The 22,211-nt window shown below is 40.1% G+C and overlaps 1 protein-coding gene across 16 annotated transcripts in view; it reads left to right on the forward strand.

Annotated features, from left to right (window-relative positions):
• The first annotated feature begins 8,272 nt into the window (after positions 1–8,272).
• Positions 8,273–22,211, forward strand: part of BRSK2 (BR serine/threonine kinase 2) — a 310,896-nt gene continuing 296,957 nt past the window's right edge. For 11 of the 16 annotated variants that reach the window (XM_032111641.1, XM_032111643.1, XM_032111644.1 and 8 more), the window contains exon 1: positions 8,273–8,727. In XM_032111641.1, coding sequence (XP_031967532.1) covers positions 8,634–8,727 — 94 coding nt within the window. In that variant the 5' untranslated portion in view covers positions 8,273–8,633. The remainder of the gene's footprint in view (positions 8,728–22,211) is intronic. The other 5 variants (XM_032111650.1, XM_032111651.1, XM_032111652.1 and 2 more) reach the window with 1 other exon arrangement.

Genomic DNA, 22,211 nt, shown 5'->3' on the forward strand with positions numbered 1-22,211 from the left:
ACTGCCCTGTCAAATACCTAATGGACTTTGGAGCTATTTTATTCAGGTTTTGATGAATAGGAATTGCACTTTTATCTTAGCAGCATTAGCTCAGCTCAGTTGTCTGAAGATTGTTCTACTATCTAGTAACATTTTCTAATCTCTAATAACTGTTGCATGTAGTATCCAGAGTTCCCACTTCGAATGTGTTTTGGCCCCCATTAAAGGCTCTGAAAAAAATCAGAGATGTGTTACTGTTTCAGAGTATGGCTTTTGTTACTTTTGTTGGGCTTTTTTTTTTTTTTTTTTTGAATAAACAAATTATTGGTGCAGTTAAGAAATACATTTTAAGGGAAATTATATTGGTTTTCCTTTGTGATATAAAATCAGTATTTTGCCCAGTATAAGCTATCATTTTCAGCAGTTCAGAGACCTCAGCATGCAAATCTTCTGAACAGCCTCTCCCTTCTTGCCTGTGCAACTGGCAGAGGAAAAATCCTATAGCTTTCTTTTGATGAACAATATCCTTTGACCCCTTAAATTGTTCTTCAGTTCTTCACTTTCTTTCATCAGATAAAACCCTTCCTAGTGCTTTATCCTTGATTCTGCTGTCAGGAATGTTGGCTGTTGCTAACCTACACCTGCCTTGCAGCCGTCATTCCAACTGCTGTCCTAAGTTAGCAGCAACCTCATCTGATCTATCTTCCTTAAAAGCTTATCTTTTGCACTTGCCGTTGTTATATGTAGCAATTTGATGAATAGATCAGTTCTGTTCACTGGTGCATAGTGGCCTCAGGTTCTTGGCTCCTTTGTTCTATTTGCCTACTGCTTATCTTGGCACTCTTTTTGATTGTTTTCAAGTAATGCCTTTTGTTTCCTGTGAGACTGATGTGAATGCAAAGAAAAAAGTCCTGCTTTTTCACCTCGTCAATCTCTTTGCTCATCTTTTACCAAATAACCTGGGACAGTGTATTTTTATGGAGCGAGGGATCTTTTATCATTTTGCCATTGCCATCACTGCTGGCCTGTCTTCAACTTTTCCTTCCAGCTTTTTGTGAGAACTTAGGGCTGGATGTCCTCTTAAATTCCCAGTGGGGCCTAAATCACTACGTATCTGTGAACTTTGTTATTTCCCACTATGTGTCAAATGTCAGGTATGCTTTATCTTCCAAGGGACACAGCACAACTCCAGATCACCATTCCTGTCTGAGGGTGATTTCTATAATTCTCCCTGCAGAAGGAATGGAAGGCAATTGCAAGCAAGAAACTAAGTGCTTCATGTAGTTAGGAGACAGGTTATTCAACAGCATAATGTATAAAATGTCGTGTGACAAAATGCAATGAAGGAGATCAGAGAGACAATAAGAGGATTGAGATGCCTGAATAAGACCCTGCTGGCCTATTCCCAGGCCAGGGGCTGTCAGCACATCTGGATGAGCACAGGGGCACAAGGGCTGGCAGGAACACAAATCAAGGACTCTCCACTCAGCTTTCAGACTAAGGGGCTCACTGCTGAGGGGTGGGATACATTACGGGATGTAAGGGAAAAGCAGTTCTAGATTGCACAGGACTAATTATGGGAGAGGGGAGGAGCCAAAGGTGGAGAAAGGGAGTGGGTTAGGTGACTTGGGGAGGGACAAGATTGAGAAAATAGAGGAGTAAGCAAATAATAAGGCGAGTTACCACACTTGGCTAGTCATAATGCCTGTCTGGTTATGCTCTGTGCCTGATCCGTGCAGTCTGACCTGTGTTCTTATGAAACTATTTTCTAATTCAGTCCTGGGTGAGGAGTGTCTCTGCACACGTGTATGGGGATGTGAATCCAGCAACTGGAGGCAGACCACAGACTGGAGGGCCTGTGGGTCTGTGATGCAGTGACTGATCAAGTGTGGGTGTGTGAGTGGGTGTGATCCCTAGCACAGATCAAGCCAAACCAGCTGGTGAGTAGGGAAGTGGTCTGGGAGCAAGTGGGGTGAGGGGGTCTCTAAGGGCCAGCCCCAGGTGTGAGAGCACCCCTGAATCTCTATCGACAAGAGCACAGGGGAGGCAGCGGGGATTGGGGGGTCAGACTCACTGGCTTGTGTGAGCAGGTGTCAGCAACTGAGTGATTTGGGACCCAGGTGCCAGCTACTGGGCAGACTTGACTCTGTGGTCTAGACAATTAATATTTTTCCTTGTTCATCCTGATCAATACTTTTTTAGCCTACTTGAAATCACAACAGAGAAATGTAGGAATATTCTAGGATGCTGACTGTATGTTTCACTGAACCACCTGTGGTAAAATCTAGAGAATTTGCTTTATTCAGTGTATTTGACATCATATAATTTCACTGCATATTGTTATAGTGCCCATAAAACATCCATGACAGCTGCTAATAATGTACCTTACAGTCACTTCTATGCGATATCATCATAAAGATCATCAGTCAGTGATCAGGGTGCACACGCATTTTGTGGCAAAAACTGAATGGAATTGTACTAAAACCAGAAAAAACACAGGCAGAAATTGTGTTTCTCTTTTCACATACCTACTTTCTACATCTTAAACCCCAACTGCTCGGAAGTCCCAGCTCCACTGTTCCTAGGCTTCCTGAGCAGTCACCTTGCTGCTGAAATTGTTCCATACAGCTGCAGGATTTCAAGAATGGTGCCTCACACATAATGTTCTTTCTTTCCTTTTTGGGGTTCTTGAGCATTGATCTATGGATGTTACTTGTCTCACGGATTCACTGTCTTCTGAGAAGTACGCCCATAATCTGAAGAGCTATCTGGCCATCTGTCACGGTGTCAAGTTTTTAAGGGAAGACAAAAACAAGCTCACGAAAAAGAAATCTGTTGAGGAGTACGGCACACACAGAAACAACATCTGGCTCAGAAACTCCCGGAGCTGAAAACAATTGGACCCTGAGAGAGTACTGCAGGCAAGAATCACATACACTTGCCTTGGACTTATTCTTCCTTAAGTTTGTATTTACAGGCACCATTGGAGATGCAATATTAGGGTAGGTGGAGACTTGATATGACAGCTGAAGACAGACATTCTTTTGGTCTCTTGTACCTCAAAGACAGGTCAGTTACCACAGATTCATCCTCATGCTGAAGTGTCTGATTGCTTTCAAGTTTGATTTCTGTCAAGACCCAGTCACAGCTCCACTTAGTGAGCTAAGTGAATGTGCCTGCATATTGATGTTATTATGAAACACAAAGCTCGGTGTATGAAAAAAACCCAACTTCGTACAGGGGTTTTCACATTGCTATTAAGCTGGAAATAGCTTTTTGTTTCTTAATAGTTTAAAAATTCTGTGAGGCACAGGTAATGACAGCAGCAGGCTTGAGAAAATGACAGTAATATTTCCAAAGGAATAAAGAGAGTCCACAGTCCAGAGAAAATGATACTGTGAAAGCAGTTATCTATTTTGTTATTAAACATTTTACAAGCCTTTACCTTAATTCAGCTTGAAATAGAGATGATATGTAGATAATAAGCTAACAGTTCATTTTTTCTGGGTGAGTATTAAAAATGAGGTACTAGAATACGTAGAACGTCAAGAATCCTAATAATAATAGCTAAATTATTATTAACGATAGTAATAATAGCAACAACAACAGCAAAATCTCCAAAGAGTCTGCCTAACTACTGTCATGGTATAGATTTGCTGAGCAATATAGACCAGTTTTTAGGAGCTGCCACAGTGGGAGTCTGTGTGGAAGCACTGCCTTCCAGTAACTGATGTTAACTAATTAAGTTCCTCAACACTTGCTACAATAGGAAAAGTGTCTGAACTCTGAGGGTGTTCTAAGAATTTGAAACACCACCCACCTACTGAAATCCAATCCTTTCTTTTCTTGCAGTCTACCTTGGCTTCTTACAAAGACGGTAGATACCTAATACAAAGGGGAAAAATGTTCAATTTTAGACTGTTAACATCTGTTCATAGATATTGCAGACTGATACAATTATCCTCAATTAAACTATTATCAGTTTGTCAACAGTATTGATGACTAAATGTCCCCCAAACACCTGGCTCAGTTTCTTATGAAATATCTATACAATGAAGTTAATTCTCAAAATATTAAATCCCAATACCATTTATCAAAGGGGTGTCGTGTGTCCCTACATGTGTGGATGGAACACATAGTTCAGGATGTGATAATGGATCCTGACATTGCAAATGCTGAATATTTTTGTCCTCTTTAACTTTAGTATGTCCTTATCATTACCATTAGCCATTAGGTTATTCTAATTGGAGAAAAAGTCCTAGCTTATCTGAATTCTTCTTACCACAAGAAGCTTATTGATTTATTATGCCATGCTAATTACACAAGTTTATTGGTGACTTTTCCTGGAAGCCTTACACTTCCTTTTTTTTTTTTATTATTTTTCAGTACTAACTTCACACATCTATTCAACTGAACAAGTGAAAAACATTGAAAAAAATCTTCCTCATGGAAGATTTTTCCTGGAGCTTCTTGCATCATCTTGTGATCCATCTTGACCCTTAAGATTTCCATGGAAATAAGAGGAAAGGCAATGACAAGCATCTAAGAAAACAAATGATCATGAAGACTTCCATTAGACACAATCTAGTGTCAAAGAGAGTGGGTAAAAAATGCAAAAGAAAGCAAATCCTTTGCTTTGCTTTTTTTTTAGAAGTATGATAAATCTTAGCAAAATTCTAAATCATTTCTTTTTTGTTCACTGCATACTCAAGCAAAATTTTTGCTGGGATCAGTGTTGAGTCCTTCCTGAGAGAAATTTAGTCCTTAAACAAGAATAACAAAAGAAAAATAATGGAGAAAAGGGTAAAAGTACTGAAGATTATGCCAATATGCTAACTATACACTTAAGTTTACACTGCTTGTTCATTTAAGCACAAGATTGTACAGAATAAGGTCAGGGGAAATCATCCCATATGCTTCCCCAAAGATATCTGATATACTCAATGACAGCAGAGTCCTGTTTATTCAAAATAGTTATGGAACATCAAAACATTTGGATAAACAGGGCTTCAAATAATTGAGGGAGTTATTGTATAAGTAATTCACACCAGGGGGACATAACCTAGATTCAAAGGACTGAGTTTCAGATCAAAGGGGTACAGATAAATGGGATTTGGCTTTATATGAACAAATAAATAATTAAAAAAAAAAATCCAAACCAACATTTGACTATTCAGTAATCAAGAAATGTCCAAACATTTTTTCAAAAAGAGTTTAGGACTAAAGGTTGAAATTGTTGCAACAAGCTATACAGAAGGATATTCCAATAGAATCAAAATAACCCAACTAAATGAGACCAAAAAGATATGGGAGTTTTCAGGGGGGTCGGGGGGAATGGAGGGGTGCTGTACATGTATGTGTGTGTTTGTTTGTATTGTTTTGTTTTATCTTCCAGTCAGGATCATATGAACTTCACCAAGTTTCTGACCTTATTCCAGCCATGACACTGACACATATTTTGTGGCAGAAGGTGGGTATTTGTAACATCCATGTCTCTTAACCCACTTTCCTCAAAGCCCAACAGAAACAAACTGTGAAATACACGAGTTTGGTCCTGAATGGACAATATTGTCTGATTTCTCGTCTTTCTATTAATATCATTATACACATATGGGTCATCTACAGAGAGACATCATAATCTCCTCTTAAATACCTTTTAAGATACAAATACTGGAATTAAAAAAGATCTGTGCTGATATTCACCCTCTGCATTATTAATATGGTGGTGTGGATACTTTGCTAATTTATACAAATAAACAAGGTTTTCCTTTTTCTTAAAGCTATGCACACATTGCCATAATTCAGCGTTGTTGCTTACTGTCTGTAGGGACTTTTTGACAGTGGCAGGGCAGGGAAGGGCACAAGTTTAGGGAGGAGTGAAACCTCTGAAACCATGACACATTTCTAACACTTGATTTCTGTAGCCAAGAGCCCGTCAGGGAGAGTGCTTCTCCCACCAGGGTGCCTCATCTGGAACAGCTCAATCCTGGCTCATAAGCCATAGGGAAAGGAGATCTTCTGAGAGATGTGGTGTGTGCCTCAAGTTTCAGAGACATTTTTTCAATCTTGTTGCAAGATGGACCAGACTGTCCTACCGAATCCATCCTGATGCCTCTGGGCCTCATGGCTGGGTGTTTGAGCCCTCGGGTCTGTCAGTGCTGCAAGCTCTGAATCCTGCGCCACACCTGGGGCAGGTTTGCTTCGCACCATGGGCAGGTGGTGCCTCACCCCTCAGCCATGGGACAGTAGGTCCCGTGGGCCTGTCAGCCTCCCATTAGCCACGTAGCCTATTTACCCTCCACAGGGATGCTCCACACAGCCATGCCCCTGCCCTCCGGCCCCCGACACCCCACTCACTGCTTTGGGCGGGAAAAGCCGCCATGTCACTGTGGCTGCCAGCAGTGCTGCTGCCTCCCCTCTGGTCCCCTTCTCTGCCCCGGCAGCTCTGCCAGGGGCTGCAGGGCAGAGGGGAGTGGAGCACAGTATGGGGACATGCCACCCTGGTTGTTGGTGTTGTTTTCCCCAGCTTTCTTCCCTCCCTCCCTGGTGAGGGCCTGCGGGCTCAGGTGCATGAGATGACACACAGGTGCTCTGAGGGGAGAATGCGTGAGGCGGATGAAAGGGGAGCAGAGGTGTGATAGGAGAGCAATGCGCAAGGAAAGGTCTGGGAAGCTTGGAGAAATGGCAATTTGGAGTTGAGTTTAGTAGTAAGGGCAAAGTAAACACCTCTAGGGGCTGGAGGGGGCAGAGGTTGCCATCGGAAAGACACAGAAGCAGTCCTTGGCAGGGAAGGAGTCCTGGTGGGTATTCACATGGGGTGCGGTGTGGAGGGCTAAGCTGAGGAATGGGGATGGTGTTTTGGTGTTTGCTTACAGGTTGCTGCACTGACACGCTCTGGAAGTGAGTAAAGGTGAACCATAAAGAGCAAAGCAGGGTTGTTTTGTTGTTTTTTTTTTTTTTTTCGAAGCAAGTGTTAGGGTTTTGTTTCCTGAGGAAACCTTGGTATTGTTTAAGGTTTCAGTCTACTGGCCTGATTTCCTCCCACCTCCTCATCTTACTGACTCCTCTGCAACCTGTTGGATAGTCATGTTGTCTGTGGTACAGGTAGACAGCCAATTTCTAGTTTTATTCCAATTTAAAAGAGCATCTGTTGTATCTGGATATAGATATTTGAAAAAGGTAAATTTCCCTCTTCAAAAAAACCAAAATAAACAAACCCAAAATAGTCTTATTTCTATGAGCAACAGATAATGATAAGGCTTGTTCAAGTTTTGCCCTCTCTACTTTCTCTTTTACAGGCTTGTCAAGACTACCTTCCCTGACTCAGGAATTCTTGCTCTCTCTGTGCTTCAGTTGGAATTTGAATAGCAATATCGTGACCAGTTTTCTGTCTGAAGTAGAGAAGAGAAGGTAAAAATGGACCTTGTGTGTGGGAACAGCTTCAGCCTGATATCCCTCAAGTCTGGCTGAAACTGTTTATGGTCCTGAATCCAAAAACACATAGGCTTCTGCTGAACTTGAAGCATCTCTGCAGAATCCCTTCTTTTGTCCAGCCCCTTAGTCTCTGAAGGTTAAAAACAGCCATGAGTACTTGGACAAAAACAGTGAAAGTTTTCTTATACTGCTATTATGGTGCCTGTGGATCAGGCAATCTGTTCCTATTGCCATCTAATCCCTGGATTTTTGGTTGCAATTTTAATTTAGAGAGTGGAAATTCAATTTTTGATCTGTTCATCTAAGGATCCAAAGTTTATTTGCTCCCATCAAGTTCAAAAGCAGGTCTGTGACTGAGTTCAGTGGTTACAGGATTGTCCATGTTATTTTTCTCTTCTCCCCCACAGCCCTCCACTTTCCCCAAGGTTCTCTTTAAAGAGTAAAACCTCTAGGAAATACAGGCCCACCAGAATCAAACAGAATCAAATAATTTCCTAAGCTCATTTTCAGAAATAGGGTTTTTTTTCCCCTTTCCTATTTTCTACCACAATCTTGCCTTTTCTTTAATAATCTGAAACTGCAGCTGCATAGCAGAGTAGAATTCAGAGGTTAGAAAAAAAAAAAGAAGTGTATGTTTGGGTCTTAAATTAATATACACATTAAATTATATTTAATTATGCCTTATCAATAGGCTGATGAACTTAGGTGTTTGCTGCTGCCATTGGTCATGATGCTCTGTAGCAGGCAGAGGCAGCAACTGCTGCTGATGGAAAAGAAAAGGTAGTGGAAGGAGGAGGGGAGAAGAAGGAGGGAGACGAAGGGATTGGCTGCTTTTAATGTCATTCACAGCTGCGAGCCCCGGCTCTTCCGCTGCTCCAGCTCTGGCTCTCCCTTGAACAGCTCCTAGAGAGAACAAGGCGTGCGGAGCTCGGATCACCAGCATCATGCTCCTTGGGCTTGGATCGTAGATCCCCCTCTTTGAACATTAAAATAACTCCTTCGTCTTTCAGCGTCCCAAGCAGACCCAGCGAGAAAACAAGCACGTGAGAGAGAGAGGAAAGAAAGAGGAGGAAGACGAAAATCTGCAACCAAGGGGACTAAAGCAAAGAAAAAGAGTGCTTTGCTTGCACAGCTGCAAAGTGGGAATTTAAAGAGCTGCAGAGAGAGAAATTCCAGCTCATCAGCACATACACATTGCAGAATTACAGATCCAGGTAGAAATGACATCAACAGGGAAAGAAGGCAGCGGAGCTCAACATGCACAATATGTTGGACCCTATCGTTTGGAGAAAACCCTAGGAAAAGGACAGACAGGTTGGTTCTTTTGCAGCAGCACCGGTGCTAGAGGGAAGGTGCTGTAGCAGCTAGTGAGGTGTTGGGGATGGGGTGTTTGAGGGTTCAGGTTTTCCCATTTGCTGTTTCAGTGAAGATAATATTCATAGGGGGTTTTGGCCTTTATTTATTTTTAGTTTTCATTTTAATTCCTTCTTTTCTTCATTTTTTTCTTTTCTCCTTTTCTTAAAAAGAAAAGAAAAAGAAAAAAAAAGCCCAGGATGCTTTATGTTCATTACTCCTGCTAATGGGTGTTGTTCTGATGACAGCCAGAGTGCATGCAGAGGAAAAAAAAAGATGATCTGCTGGTGGTGAATTTTCACATCCGTTTCTTCACTGCCCTACTTAGGAGCATTTTTCTTTTAAATCAAATTATATTGAAATTAAAGGTTCACAGCCTGTAGTACCGAGGAGGTGGTGGTGGTGGTAGTGGGGGAGTCACCAGCAGTATTTCATGACATCATGATTGAAAAGGGTGTAGTCCTTAAGGTGCAGTTGGGGGGGGGGGGTGGTGGAAATATGTACAGTATGTCTCTGGCACTGACTGCTGTGGGTATTCAGCAAATATGGATGGATGGGCTGGTGGTTTTTGTGGGTAGGGTCTGAAATAAAAGAAAAATAGAGGATCGGTAGCAGAATTCATTCTGGTTATGCTATGTTTTTGTAGGAGGGGTTGGGAGGGGGGAAGGGAGATTATTTAATTATTTTTCTTAAAGCTTGTTTATGAAACTCGCCCCCAGCAGATTTTCCTGAATGGAACAATGGTAAGAAATATTAAAAAGAGGAAAGCGAGTGGAGGGAATTAGCAGAGAGCAGGTGCTTCTGCCCTACATGACATAATTAGATCCCCCAAATGCGTTCAAGATCTGGACTTACTGTTGCTTGCTTGGATAGCATATTCACTTCAAGGGCAGGGGAGTATTGACTGGAAGAAAAACCCTTAAGAAGAAGCCCAAATGTCTTCCTTTTCAAAATTTTTTTATTTTTAGTAACAGGTGCAGTAAGCAATGGCATCTGGCAAATTCATTGGGTTGGGATCCCCCCAAAAGTGGATTGAGACTTGAGATTATAATTTAGGGAAGGGGTAAGATCAGCCATAGGGGGGCTTCTTTGGGCATGTGGGTGTTAAGTGTTGTTCATTATGGTGGGACAATAAAACATGATGCATTGTGGTGTATTTTTTTTTTATAACCCAGCCGAGCTTTGCCCATCTGTTGTCTAAAGGATTTAATAGGCGTTTCCATCCCCAGCTGCTGCCTCTGCTCTGCCTGCTTCCTCACTGCCCTGCGTGGCAGCAGCTCTGCAGTCCGCAATTTTCTTGGGGACACAGTCAAAATCCAGATCTTTCTCTGTAAGAAGCAATGCTCTTCTGAGATGATTGATTATAACCTCCCCCCCATCCTTCCCCTCCTCTTCACAACCCCATAGCAACCGTTCAGAGACATGGATGAAGATGACATTGTCTTCTAGTGCAAGTGACTTTTATTTATATTTCTCTTTTTTTTTTTCAATCTCTTCAGTATATCAGCTGCTAAAGGTAGTTCTCTGTCACTGTTTTGGTTACCACCTTTATCCTTTGCATAGCTCAGTGGGTCTTCTGCAGTTGTGTTCTTACTAAAATCTGTTCTGATAATGGTAATGAAAATATTCTACCAGCAAAATTGTGGTGTATTGTTAATAAAACTGCCCTATTTCTGCTGATAATCCTTTCCTGAATACTCCAGGTGATCAAAGAGCCAGCTGTAGATGACAAATTCATTTTTGTCTTCATCACCATTTCCTTTTTTCTCTCTCTCTCACCTTCTCAGTACCCCTCCCTCCCCCTTAAATGCAATCGTGCCTGAGATTCCTGAAAATACAGCTACATTAACCTTTTGCTCCGTGTTCTTATAGCCTGACGTTGTGGTCCTAAAGGGTTATCTGCAGCTTTGGTTATTTTTTTTCCTCTCTGCTAATCTTCCTATCTTCCTCCTAAGTGATTAGAGACGTGGGGGTGGAGAGAGAAGAACAGGATGTATTTAGAGGCTTGCTGCTGTTGGCCTCTGCAGTTATTCAACCAGCTGGACAAGGGCGAAAGTTTCCTTTTGCAGTTTTACCGTATAACTGATCTTTATAGATAAGTCTCTGCTGTTTGCACACATGAATGCACATGAAATGCAAAATACATTGTGTCATAGAAGCTGGAGGTGGGGGAAGGAGGAAGAGAGATCTTGAAAGTAGCTGATGTCAGTCTGTGTCTCTCTTGTTATACCCGCCCTTGATTAATGGAATAATGCACTGAGGTGAAATCTAACTCAGTATTAAACATACATGGCTAAATATGGAAAGATGCCTTCTGGTCTTCTCGCATTTTCTGTGCTAATCACATTTGGGAGCATGCAGAATGGCATGAAGAGTGTGTGGCATGTAGCTCATCCTCATCCTGCTTGTTTTGGAGGGTGAGCAGGCTATCTGCAGCATTTTAGGAAGAGGACAAGCAGTGCAATATGAGGGCCTGATTCACTGTAGTATATTGTGTATCTTTGCATTTGGGTTGCAGTGGCATACAGATGAAGGAAGTAGTGGTTGTATTCATTCCCTTAGAGCTTGACTTTAAAGCTTGGAAGATTAGGAGGTAATGTCTTGGAATTTTTTTTTTTTCCAAGGGGTTGAGGAAGAGTGAGAAATAAAATCTGGCAAAATGAAATGATGAATAGAAGGAAAGTGTAGGCTGTGTTGCAAAGTCCTGTGCATTTTGCAGTGATCTTCCTATCCATCATTTTTATTTGAAATAAAAAAAACTATTGACTCTATAAAAGTTATTTCAGATAGGCAGGTCAAGCTTTGCTCTGACATACACTGGCATTATACAAATATATTAATTACTCTTACCTCTTTTTACTGACATCAGAAGGGGTTTTGGGGAGGAGTGAGGGTTCATTCATAGCTCAGAGCAAACTTAGAGAGGGTGTCATGGAGAGAGAACTTAAGGGTAGGTAGAACACTCATTGGCTTTGTCTCTCTGAAGTTCTTGCTGATTGCCACCTTAAAAGCTGAAAAAAAGTGTTTACCAGCAGCAACCTACTGGTCCCTGCAGAGAGGTCCAGTGTATGTGGGACATTAGTGAGACCTGGTGACATTTGGCTGTGGGTGGGCAAAACTGACAGGGGGAAAAACCTTCTGTTCAAATTCATGGGTAACAACTGAAAGTGTTGATTGATCAGAGATGCAAAATTTGTCCTGAGCAGCCTTCTGGGCTGGTGCGTCATGCTTGCTGAGGGTGACTGATACCACAAAAAGAGGATTAGGGTCTCTTAGGCAGAGAAGTTGAAAGGGGGCTACACGGGGCAGTGCTGTAAAATGGTTGGGCTTAGGTCTTTGCTACTAGTGGGAATAATGCAGCATATGAATTTAATATATCATTTGAGTACCGTAGCAAGATGGTTTGCTTTTGTAATAGGTTGAATTTAGAGCACCTCTTCTTGACGTCATCTGGCGGAATACCTTATGGAATCTCTGTTTAAATGATCTTGCAAGAATACAAGAGGCATCACAATCTTGATTGTTGTACTCAAAAAATTATTTTACAGAACTGCCAGTGTAAAAAAATCACTGTTGTGCATATATATCGGTGTGTGGGGGAAGGTTGGTTTATCACAGTTTCATTGGTACATTCTTTTACAGTTAATTATAGGAGGTTTTCATTGTAATTAACAGTAATGAGCAAAGGATGTGTGTCCTGTTACAGTAACACACATGGAAACAGTGTCCCTTAAGGAGCCCCAGTCATACCTGATCATGAAGGAGTGTCTTAGGCTTAGATAAAAGAGAGGCTTTTCTCCATTTGCCACTAATTTTACATGAAACCAGCTCTTGTGTATTCCTTGCTCTATTATTTTTTTAGAATTCCACAGTTATCTCTGTTCATGTGTTTCTTTTGACCTCATTAACCCCTGTTTCACCCTTGAAACTCTTAACAGTAATTCAAACTGACTAGTGAATATTTATTAATGAGTGCAAAGATGAGGAGCTGAAGTATGTCTTGTGAAGGTCTTCAGCATTTTGGAGGGTTTTCTTCTATTTTCATTTGACAGTCACTGTATAGGCTTCGGCATCATTGCTTGCTGTAGCATCAGTTGAATGCCTAGCTGAAATTTCTAAAATGCTGATTTGTCTACAAGCAATAAGGCATTGGTTCTAAGTGGGAGTTACTCTATTCACATTGAGATAAACTCCATGGGAAGTTTAATGTTGCTTATCCATTTTGTTATGTTCCTTTTATTCTGTTTTAAGCCCGGTACAAAGAGTCATGCTTGAAACTCGCGGCACTCTGACCTTCACGAAAAGTGTAGGGGTTCCCTTTTCTGCGTTGCATCCCATATAGCTTACAGCTTTTGTGGATAACAAAAACCACAGTTTTTGTGGATAACAATTATATATGAGCCATGAGTGAGGTGTTCAGCAGTGTGCTTTTGGGTTATGTAAGAACAGAAATCATTAAATTTGGGTCTTAGTGAATTTAATAGCCTTTTATACAGTGAGAGCTTAAACAGGACGTTTCCTTACAGCCTTAACCATCTGTTTCCAAGACACTGGCAGAAACTGAAATTTTTTAATTTTTTTATTTGTCTCTGTCAAATTTGGTTGAAAACTTCAGCTCTATTCAAGGAATGTTGAGTAGTCAATGGGATCTCAGAAGCCTGGTTTCCTTAGGTAAGTAGGCTAAACAAAGTATATCCTCTTCATTCATACTGCTATAATTTTTTTTTTCTGACCCAGTGTATTGGATCTAGAGAGAATCTAAGGAGTACAGTTTTCTTCCACTTAGCTGTCTAGATGAATATATCATTGTAAGAGGTGTTAATCATTGCAGTTTTCCTCATGGCCTTTTGAAACACACAAGCAAACAACAAACCAGTATATATCCTAATATTATTTTCATATATATACTTTACTCTTCCTCATGATAGTCTGTGAAGACTTAAATGTTGAATTGGTAATCACAGAAATAAATACTGCAAGCAATACTGTAGGTAGTAGAGGTGTTAAGAATGAAATTTTCCCAAGAAAAGTTATGTCACTGTGACTTTCATTTAATGGATTATCAAGTAACGGTTATGAGTTTTGAGAGATTTGGTCTTTCTTAATTTTATATACCTTTGATCTAACTGTTCAAAAGTACTGTTCGCCTGCTTTACTGACTGAAGTAAACTAGTATTACCCTGCCACTTGCCTGAACTGGAAAGTTCAGCTATCCCTTTTATGACTTTCACTCTTTTTATTTGTTTTGTTTAGTTTATTGTTTGAATTAGCAAATTCCTGTTTGCTAAATGCAGTGAAAATTATTTTTAACTTCCATCCTTCTGCAAACTTTGTAGGGGCATGCCATTAGTCTTTTACCTCAATATCAGTAGCACAGTTATTATAAACTTGTGGAAACAGCAGCAGGCTCTGAATTACTGTTTTTCTTTGTAAAGCACAGGAAGCTTTCTCACCCAAGAGTTGTTAAAATTCGGATACTGTCAAATGAGTAGGACTCTATGACTATGTACTTACATTTCAGATGCCAGCAGGAGCTATGGAAGCACTGATTTCAAAAATAGGGTTCTTTCACTGTTTAAGCACTTTTCTACTTTTTGCCACTGTTCTAATGCCATTTTGTTCTGCTACAGTGAGAAGGACTGAATTAGGGTGAGGAGAGAGGTTGAAGAAAGGAAAAAAGCTTCTTGTTAGAATTTACATCTTGAGAAGAATTCTTTTGATCTCTAGAAAATCTGGAATTCTGTGAGAAGACCAAGTGTAGTGTTTTAGGTGGGTTCTTACAATTCCTTTTGTAAGCTGAGTGGAGCAGGCAGTGTATGCTTTGGATTTTCCAGCATTGCAGTGTTTTTCCATATACCATAAGTTTACTCCATACATTACGTTTTGGGAAGTCTTTAATATTGTGTGCTTTTGATAGTTAAATGGTAATTGCTATGACAGTAATAAATGCCATACACACCTAACAGTTAGCAGGTAGGTAATATAGAACAAATGTAGGTAGTGGAAGAATTCCAGCTTTCAGAAAAAATTTGAAAGGAAATGAGAAGTTTGGAAGTAATACCTTCTGGAGTAAAAGACATTGCATGAGGACTGTATTATGGACATAGGAGAACAGTCATAATAAGACGAGGTGGAAGCCTGGATGTAGATTTCCGTGAAGGTACAGTAAAGGCAGAGACATAAATGAATGCTCAAGTAGTGGTCCTCTTCAGATGCTAAGACACTGTAATTTGCCCTTGTGAAGTCAGTCCATATTTTAAGTTGAGCTGACTTCAGTAGAAAGATTATCAAGTCTGTGATACACAGATGAGGGTGGATTTTTTTTGTTTGTTGTGGATTGTCCTATTAAGAAATATCCCAAAGAAATTTTCTGGTTTTGTTTTAAACAAGCCCAAGATGTTTAGCAATCCTAGTCAATAACGCCGTTCATTCTGCTTATGGAATATGAGGAGATTGTTTCATTTCCAGTTCATGCATAAACATTATGTTTTTCTACAAAACAGCCATAATGATCTGTAGAATAACATGAATAATTTGTTGTAAATAGTGTTCTTAATGAACTTGAACTGTCTTCATCTGCAGTGTCTGTAAATGCAGAGTGATTTCCTTTACATCCTTATTTGTTTCAGATTTTCTGGCAAACAGCTATTTATATCTCCTTTCCCCAACTGTCTTTACCTCACTTTTGGATTAGTTGCACTTATGCAGTATTCAAAGATTTGAATCGTGCTCTTGAATGTAGTCTGTTGGGTATATTGCATAAGAGAGTTGCATTCTACTTGGATCATTGTGCAAGCACTTCCAATACAGATGTCTGCAAGTGCAAACCAAAAATTCAGTTTTGCTGGACAGTTTGGACATGATTCCTATGAGCATCTATGTTTGGTAGATGTAGGTATTCCAGAAGGTCTTTTTAAAAGGTACACAAATGTGACCAAATGAAACTTAATTTAAAATGCCTACTTTTAGAGCATATTAATATCATTCATCCAGTTTCATTTTACTTATTCTACATTTAATTTTGAATAGGGATATAAAATTTTTATTAATTATGTTTACAGACTAGAAACATTACTAATAAAAATATCTTAAAAACCACACTAAAAAAATCACCCAGAAGATTTTTTCCATTGCTTCATAGCTTTTGAAAGTTGGGTTTAAGTGGAGTTTAGGTGGAACAGCAGAATTTCTTTTGGTTCCTTTCACAGAAGTGCATTACTGGCTATTGATGTAGCTGCAAGCATTTTGTTCTTGGATGTGTCGTTTGTGGCAGAGATGGCTATGAGGGTGCAGTTGTCCTGTGGTCTGTATAAACAGGAATACACTGATTCTTTTGTAATGACCTTGGGATAAAGTATTTAAAGGCCATTAAATGCAAGTGTGTCATGAGACTAAGGATAGAAAGCAATCTGGCCAAAGAAGGTGAATGATGGTGTGTATTTAAGCAAATGCAGGTACATTCTCTTGCAAATGGTACTTGCCTTCATAGAGGGCAGAGTAACCTTCAGGCTGGTGCAGGTGGCTGATGCATGGTTACTCAGTGCTGGAGCTGGTAGAGTAGGACGCTTTCCTTGAATTGTTAGTGCTCTTGGCTTTGTTTTGAGAAAATGATTTTATTATTTCCTGAAGGCCACAGAGACATGTCAGCTGATAGAAAGTAGCCCTAAATAACTCTTTCATGGAGTTCTGATGGCCAAGCTTACTGTTTTGCACCCCATGGCTGTGCCAAGCAGTTTCTGCCTTTTAGACTTTTGTTGTACCTGCTTTGGCTTCCTTTGTAAAGATTGCTGCTTGCTTAAAAGGACAAGAAATACTTTTAAATTTTTTTTTTCCACAGAAACATTTTTAATTTTGGATGGGGTAAGGTTAGACCTGAAGGGACTGTTCTTTGTGTAGCTCACCGCAGATAACAGGCTGCTTTTCAGTTTCTTATCTAATATCCAACTATTGATAATCAGTGATTTGATAATTAAGGAGTTTGGAAGAAAGTAGATAACTTGCCAGCTACTGACCTAAGGAGATTATTGCTGGTGAAAACTTTGCACTCAGATTTGCAAATCAGCTGATAGCAGATGGGTTAATGCAGGGTGCAGGGGGATATTGAGGAGAGAAATCATAGTCAGGTGGCTTAGGGTGGAGTGCAAGTACTATGTATTTTTCTTTCTTGTTATAATGTTACAACACTATGTGGGAATTATAGGCATGATAATATTTCCAGTGAAGTACTTACCTTTAATTTTTTTTTTTTTAAAGAAGGAAAACTGTTTTCAGGCATCCATTTAGTAACTGTTCTTCTGGCTCTCTACTTCTACTTACAAAACAACACGGTGTCTTTATATCCTGAGGCTTTTGCAATTTTGATTTGGTATCTTTTGCAGTATATCCTTTATGTGGGAGAAAACAAATCAGTGTGGTAATGTATATATTTTTTAATAATGTCTACATTACCTATGTGTTAACACATTCTGTTTTTGCAGTGTCATTCCTCTGTGTGTTCAGCTTTAAATGCCATAAACTGATTCTCCTTGTATTTCATCTATTAAAAGCACTATTGACTGCAACAGAAGTAATGGAGGAGCTGGTTTCTGGAAGAAGCAAGCTGGACTGGACCAAAAATATGTTAGTTTTTTACTGTTTGTCTAAAGCCTACTCTAAGAACTATTACGTTTCAGTCTGCCAAACTGGAACAGCTGCCAATGAGAATGTGAGTCTTCACACTGACCTAGCAGACAATGATGATGAAATTGCTTGGCTCTTTATCTTCCATTCTTTTTCTTAATTGTTTTAAGTGTGGCTAGCAGTGTAGACACTAGATTTCTACACAGATACTCCTATTGGAAAAGTGATTGTTTTGTTGCTTTGGTCCAGGATGAGGCACACCAAAGCCCAGGTTCATAGTGTTGGCTCATCTGGTTTACAGGAATATCATTTATGAGGAAGAGGGACCTGCAAGAACATATTTGCAGTTAAACATGAGCTAGAGATGTACAATTTCCTTTTTAAAAATTCTATTTAAAAAAAAAAAAAGAAAAGTCCTGCTCCGATGAAGTCTGGGCTCATCTAGCATAAGACTTTGCTAAGACTACTGCTTTTTGTTGCATTTGAATTAAAGCACAAGTTTAAGTGGGAAAACAAGACTTCATATCCCAAATCTCTGTGGTATGAAATGCACTGTGTGGGATGCTAAAAATTTTCTGATGTCTTTGCTGACTGCTTGCCAGCAGAGGATTGAGGTACTTATCATGCCAGCCATTTGCCCTGGGTGAGTTTCATTCAGTGAGTGTGTGAATTCCTTTTAATAACTGTGACCTGTCCCTAAGATTAAGGAATGAATTTGACTCTTAACGATTTTTACCATACTGGAATCTCTTAATCTCTTCCAGTATTCTATTACAAAGCTCTCATCATGTTTTCAGGTTCTAAATGATGGGTAGCTTGACTGTCGTGTTGAGACAAACTGCTGGCAGCAGGTACAGGTTTGGTCCATGGTTTTCTTTTTGAAGTCCATGTCATCTGGTGTTTTTTGGTTTGCATTTTTGTGGGTTTATTGGTTGGTTGGGGTTTTTTTTGGTTGCTTTTGGGGTTTTGTTTGTTTATCTTTGTTTTAAACTTTGACGTTACCTTGCCTCTTCAAAGTGGAAACTGGTCCAAGGATTGTCATCCTAATTTAGAGGCTACTAGACAGATATTTGGTTCTTTCTACAGCTGAAATCTCTTAGAGAAAATTAATTAAGACCCTAGGAAGGTATTCTCAGAAAATTTTGGGGGATGTTACAGTTCCAAGGCTGAGACCCTTAATCATTTAGGCCCTATTTATCTTACTGCTAAGAGCTGGTAGAAATACTCAAGGACATAGCCCATATCTAAATAAGCATATATTATCATCAGAATTTTTTTTTTAACTGTATGGTCATGGTAGACTGAAAAACAAGGTACTTTTATGGTTTTCTCCTACTTGTACAAGGTGCTTTGTCTGTGGGAAATTAATGCTGATGCACTGTATGTCCTTGGAGAATTATTTTATCTTAGGTGTATTTTTTTTTCTTCCACATTTCATGTGTCTTGCCTAGTTTGTGAACTGAGGGGAGGGATAATTTGTGTTACATTATCTGCATGTAATCCTTTCATGCTAAGGCATTAATCCTAGTGAGGCCTTTGTGTGTGAACAGGAAGTTCTATTTAAATATAGGAAGAAGCTCCTTCACTGTGAGAGCGGGTTGCACCTGGCACTGGTTGCCTAGAGATGTTGGGAAGTCTCCTTCCTTGCATCTGTTCAAATCCAGGCTAGACAAAGCCTTGAACAGCCACTCCAGCTGACCGTGCTTTGACCAAGGGTGTTGATCTAGATGATCTCCAGAGATCACTTCCAGCCTCAACTCCTCTGCTATTCTGTGTTATCCTGGGCAGCTAAACCATAGCTTGCTCAGTGAACTGTCAAACTACGGAACTCTGTTCTCCAGTTTTGTACCCTGTATTCCCCCGCTCCTGCTCTTTCTCTGTCCCTTGCCTCTTGGACTAGGTGAGGACAATGTCTGGGGCTCATTTGGAGCTGTCTCTGCTGCTTGTCTATCTTTTTTTTTCTCTTGAAATACATTAAGGATTAAATCACAATTGAGCTTTCCAAAGTGGGAGTGATAGTTTGAACCTCTCAGGGTTTTTTCCACAGACATTCAGCACTTTCCATTAAACTTGTAGAATCTTAGAGACTTAACCTTGCTCTTTCAAACTTGGTTGAAACTTGATAATGGGTTCTGATGTTTTGGGGGATTTGCAAACAGACAGCTGGAACATTTAAATTTTATTTCCTTAAAAAAAATCAGGTTAACAGAAAGCTGTTCTAAACAGCGCAGCTTCTCTAATCTTCATTTGGTTTTGAGGGCCATGACATGCTGCTATGGCAGATCAAGATTGCTGCAATACAGCTGCTCTTCTGATATTGCTCTCACCTTGGTTAAGTTTTCTATACCAAAGTTAGAAGGAAAAAGTGGTTCTAATAGCACATTATGATTCCCTAATGCTGGGGGAATCCCCAGACAACTTGACAAGCTGGATTCCTGCCTACTCTCTGCTGCTGGAGCAGTGCAAAGCAAGGGCAATGGAGACTTGAACTTGGTCATTTCTGTTTCCAAGCTGAGCTCAGTGCTCGGGGAGTGTGGGAAAAAGGGAGCCCTCTCTGTATTTCCTCCATGTATGCATTTTGGTACAGTGGCAGTATTTGAAGTAGTCTTTCCTGCAGAAAGCTGAGAGGAAGACTGAGAGCTGTTTGTGTTTGCAATGCCTGTCTGTACAAAATCGTCACCAAAGACAAAGCCAAGTATTATATTAGAAGTTGGCAGTGGCACAGGCACTATTGCCCTATTAAACACAAGCATTTGTTTTTTTGTAAAGACATGGCTATGAGTGGCACATCTTTTAAGATTCCTTACGCTTTGTGAGCACCAGCCTTCAAGTTTGTCATTATCCTTTGAAACTAATTAAATCTACCCTTTTCCCCCCAAACTTCCCACTCCTGTAAATCAATAAAGCTTGATTAAAATCAGTGATCATCGACAATAAAGAACGATCTGTCCTAGAGTTTCTGGGTTTTGTCCCATGCTGCTTTTCATCTGGGTTTGTGGTTTATTTCATTGCTCATATTTATGAAATTACATCTCTTTTACTTCTGGTTGTTTCCTGATTGCGATGAAGACATTACTTAGGCAAATTCCCCACTCAGTTACATCTGTGCAGTCTCAGTGACTTCAAGGCCTTGTTCAGGTTTATCTGAGAGGGGAGTTTGACTCATGAGTAAGCTTCTCATGGATGGCAGCAGAGGCAGACCTCTGGCAGTGTTCTAGTTAAGAGCAGCCTAGGAATACATCTCTGCAATGAATATTCAAGCAAATTAGAGCACTAAGTGGAATGACACTGTAAGCAAATTCAATTCATACTGAAAATACAGGTCCAGCATTTTACAAATTACTATATTTCATCCTTAAAGCAGAAGTCTGTCTGCTCAGCTAACACACAAATTAAACCAAGCAGATGTTTTAATACTTTTAGTAGTAATTCTTTAGTATTCCTTACATGCATGTACTGAAATTACCCAACCAGTCTGCATTAAGTTTCAGGATAGAGAAGATGTCCTTACATTTATCATTACTGTATTTTTGATAGGGAAAGGAACAACCAGGCTACCAGCATGATGGGGACAGTTGCCATCGTTGTTAACAGGAGGCTTGTCCTGTTCAGGCAAAACACTGCAAAAATAGGCAGGGTTTCTGAATCTGTGTCCTTTATGCTGTCATCACCATTAATCTTATCACTACTGAATTAGTTGAGTTACGGCTGCAAAGTCTCTTTAGCTCCACCATTTCTTATTTATTCTCAGTGCTTTGGTGCCTGTGGCTCTGTGGAACCAGGTGGGCTGTGGACTGCTTCACAAGAATTCTTAGCAACCTTGATTAGAATAGCAAAATTAACATCATATTTATTGTTTGAGTGTCTGCTCTACTGCAAATTTCTGAAGAGTTCATCTGAGGGGAGAAACTCGTGTGCTGTAGGTCTTTTTCTTCTCATTGAAATGGTGGAGATTGAAAACATGGCAAGGCTAAAGATCTGGATCAAAGGGTATGTGTAACTTGCAGTCAGAGGTGGAATTCTAGCACTGGTGGGTAGTGCTATTCTCTTCTGGCACAAAGAGCAGTGAATACAGGGCAGTGAAGGTTGGAGAAGTGAACCAGAGCACCTAAGAACCTTGCCCTGTGTAGAGGTCCCGTCTTCCCCACCTTATTATTTACTTGTAGCAGATGTGCCTTTGTTTTGGTCTCTTGATAAACTCTTCATCAGCTACAAATCCATATGGTGTGTCAGATATGGATAAGCTGAATATTTTTATACATAAAGCATTGTACACTTTGTGTATGTGAGACTTCATTTCAGGGTTGCTTTGGGGTTTTTTTTTGTGTGTGTACACAAAATACCAACCTTCTGCTTGATCCTGTAGAGTTCTAATTCTCTTGTTCAAGATTATTCTGTATTCTCAAGGCTTCTAGGATTAAAGGTACTGAACTTCTCAAAGGATTGGGTCATTATTTATACTCTTGTGATCTCTAAAATGCTACAGAGTCCTAGCTGGGACATTTCTTGGCTTCAAGAGTAGTAGAGATGTGTACAATACAGCGTCTGTTCATGTCTTTGTGCAGTTATAAGGCAGATTATTCAGAAACAATAACTGTGTGGTCTTCACTGGCCTTAACAGGCTCAGTCACTGACTTGGGGTGGAGCCTTTGGCAAGTAAAAAATTATAATTTTTTTTGTGATGCCCTGCTGTAAAACTAAGATAATTCTTGACTTCCTGTTGGGATTGACAGGGTTAGCCAGTTAGCATAGATAACTTTTTCAGAAATAAAAAGCGTCATGAAAAGGGCTGGGATAACCCTACTATTTAGGACTCTCCTCTCCTC

This window comes from Corvus moneduloides, chromosome 6, assembly GCF_009650955.1.
Source record: "Corvus moneduloides isolate bCorMon1 chromosome 6, bCorMon1.pri, whole genome shotgun sequence".
NCBI classification, from domain to species: domain Eukaryota; kingdom Metazoa; phylum Chordata; class Aves; order Passeriformes; family Corvidae; genus Corvus; species Corvus moneduloides.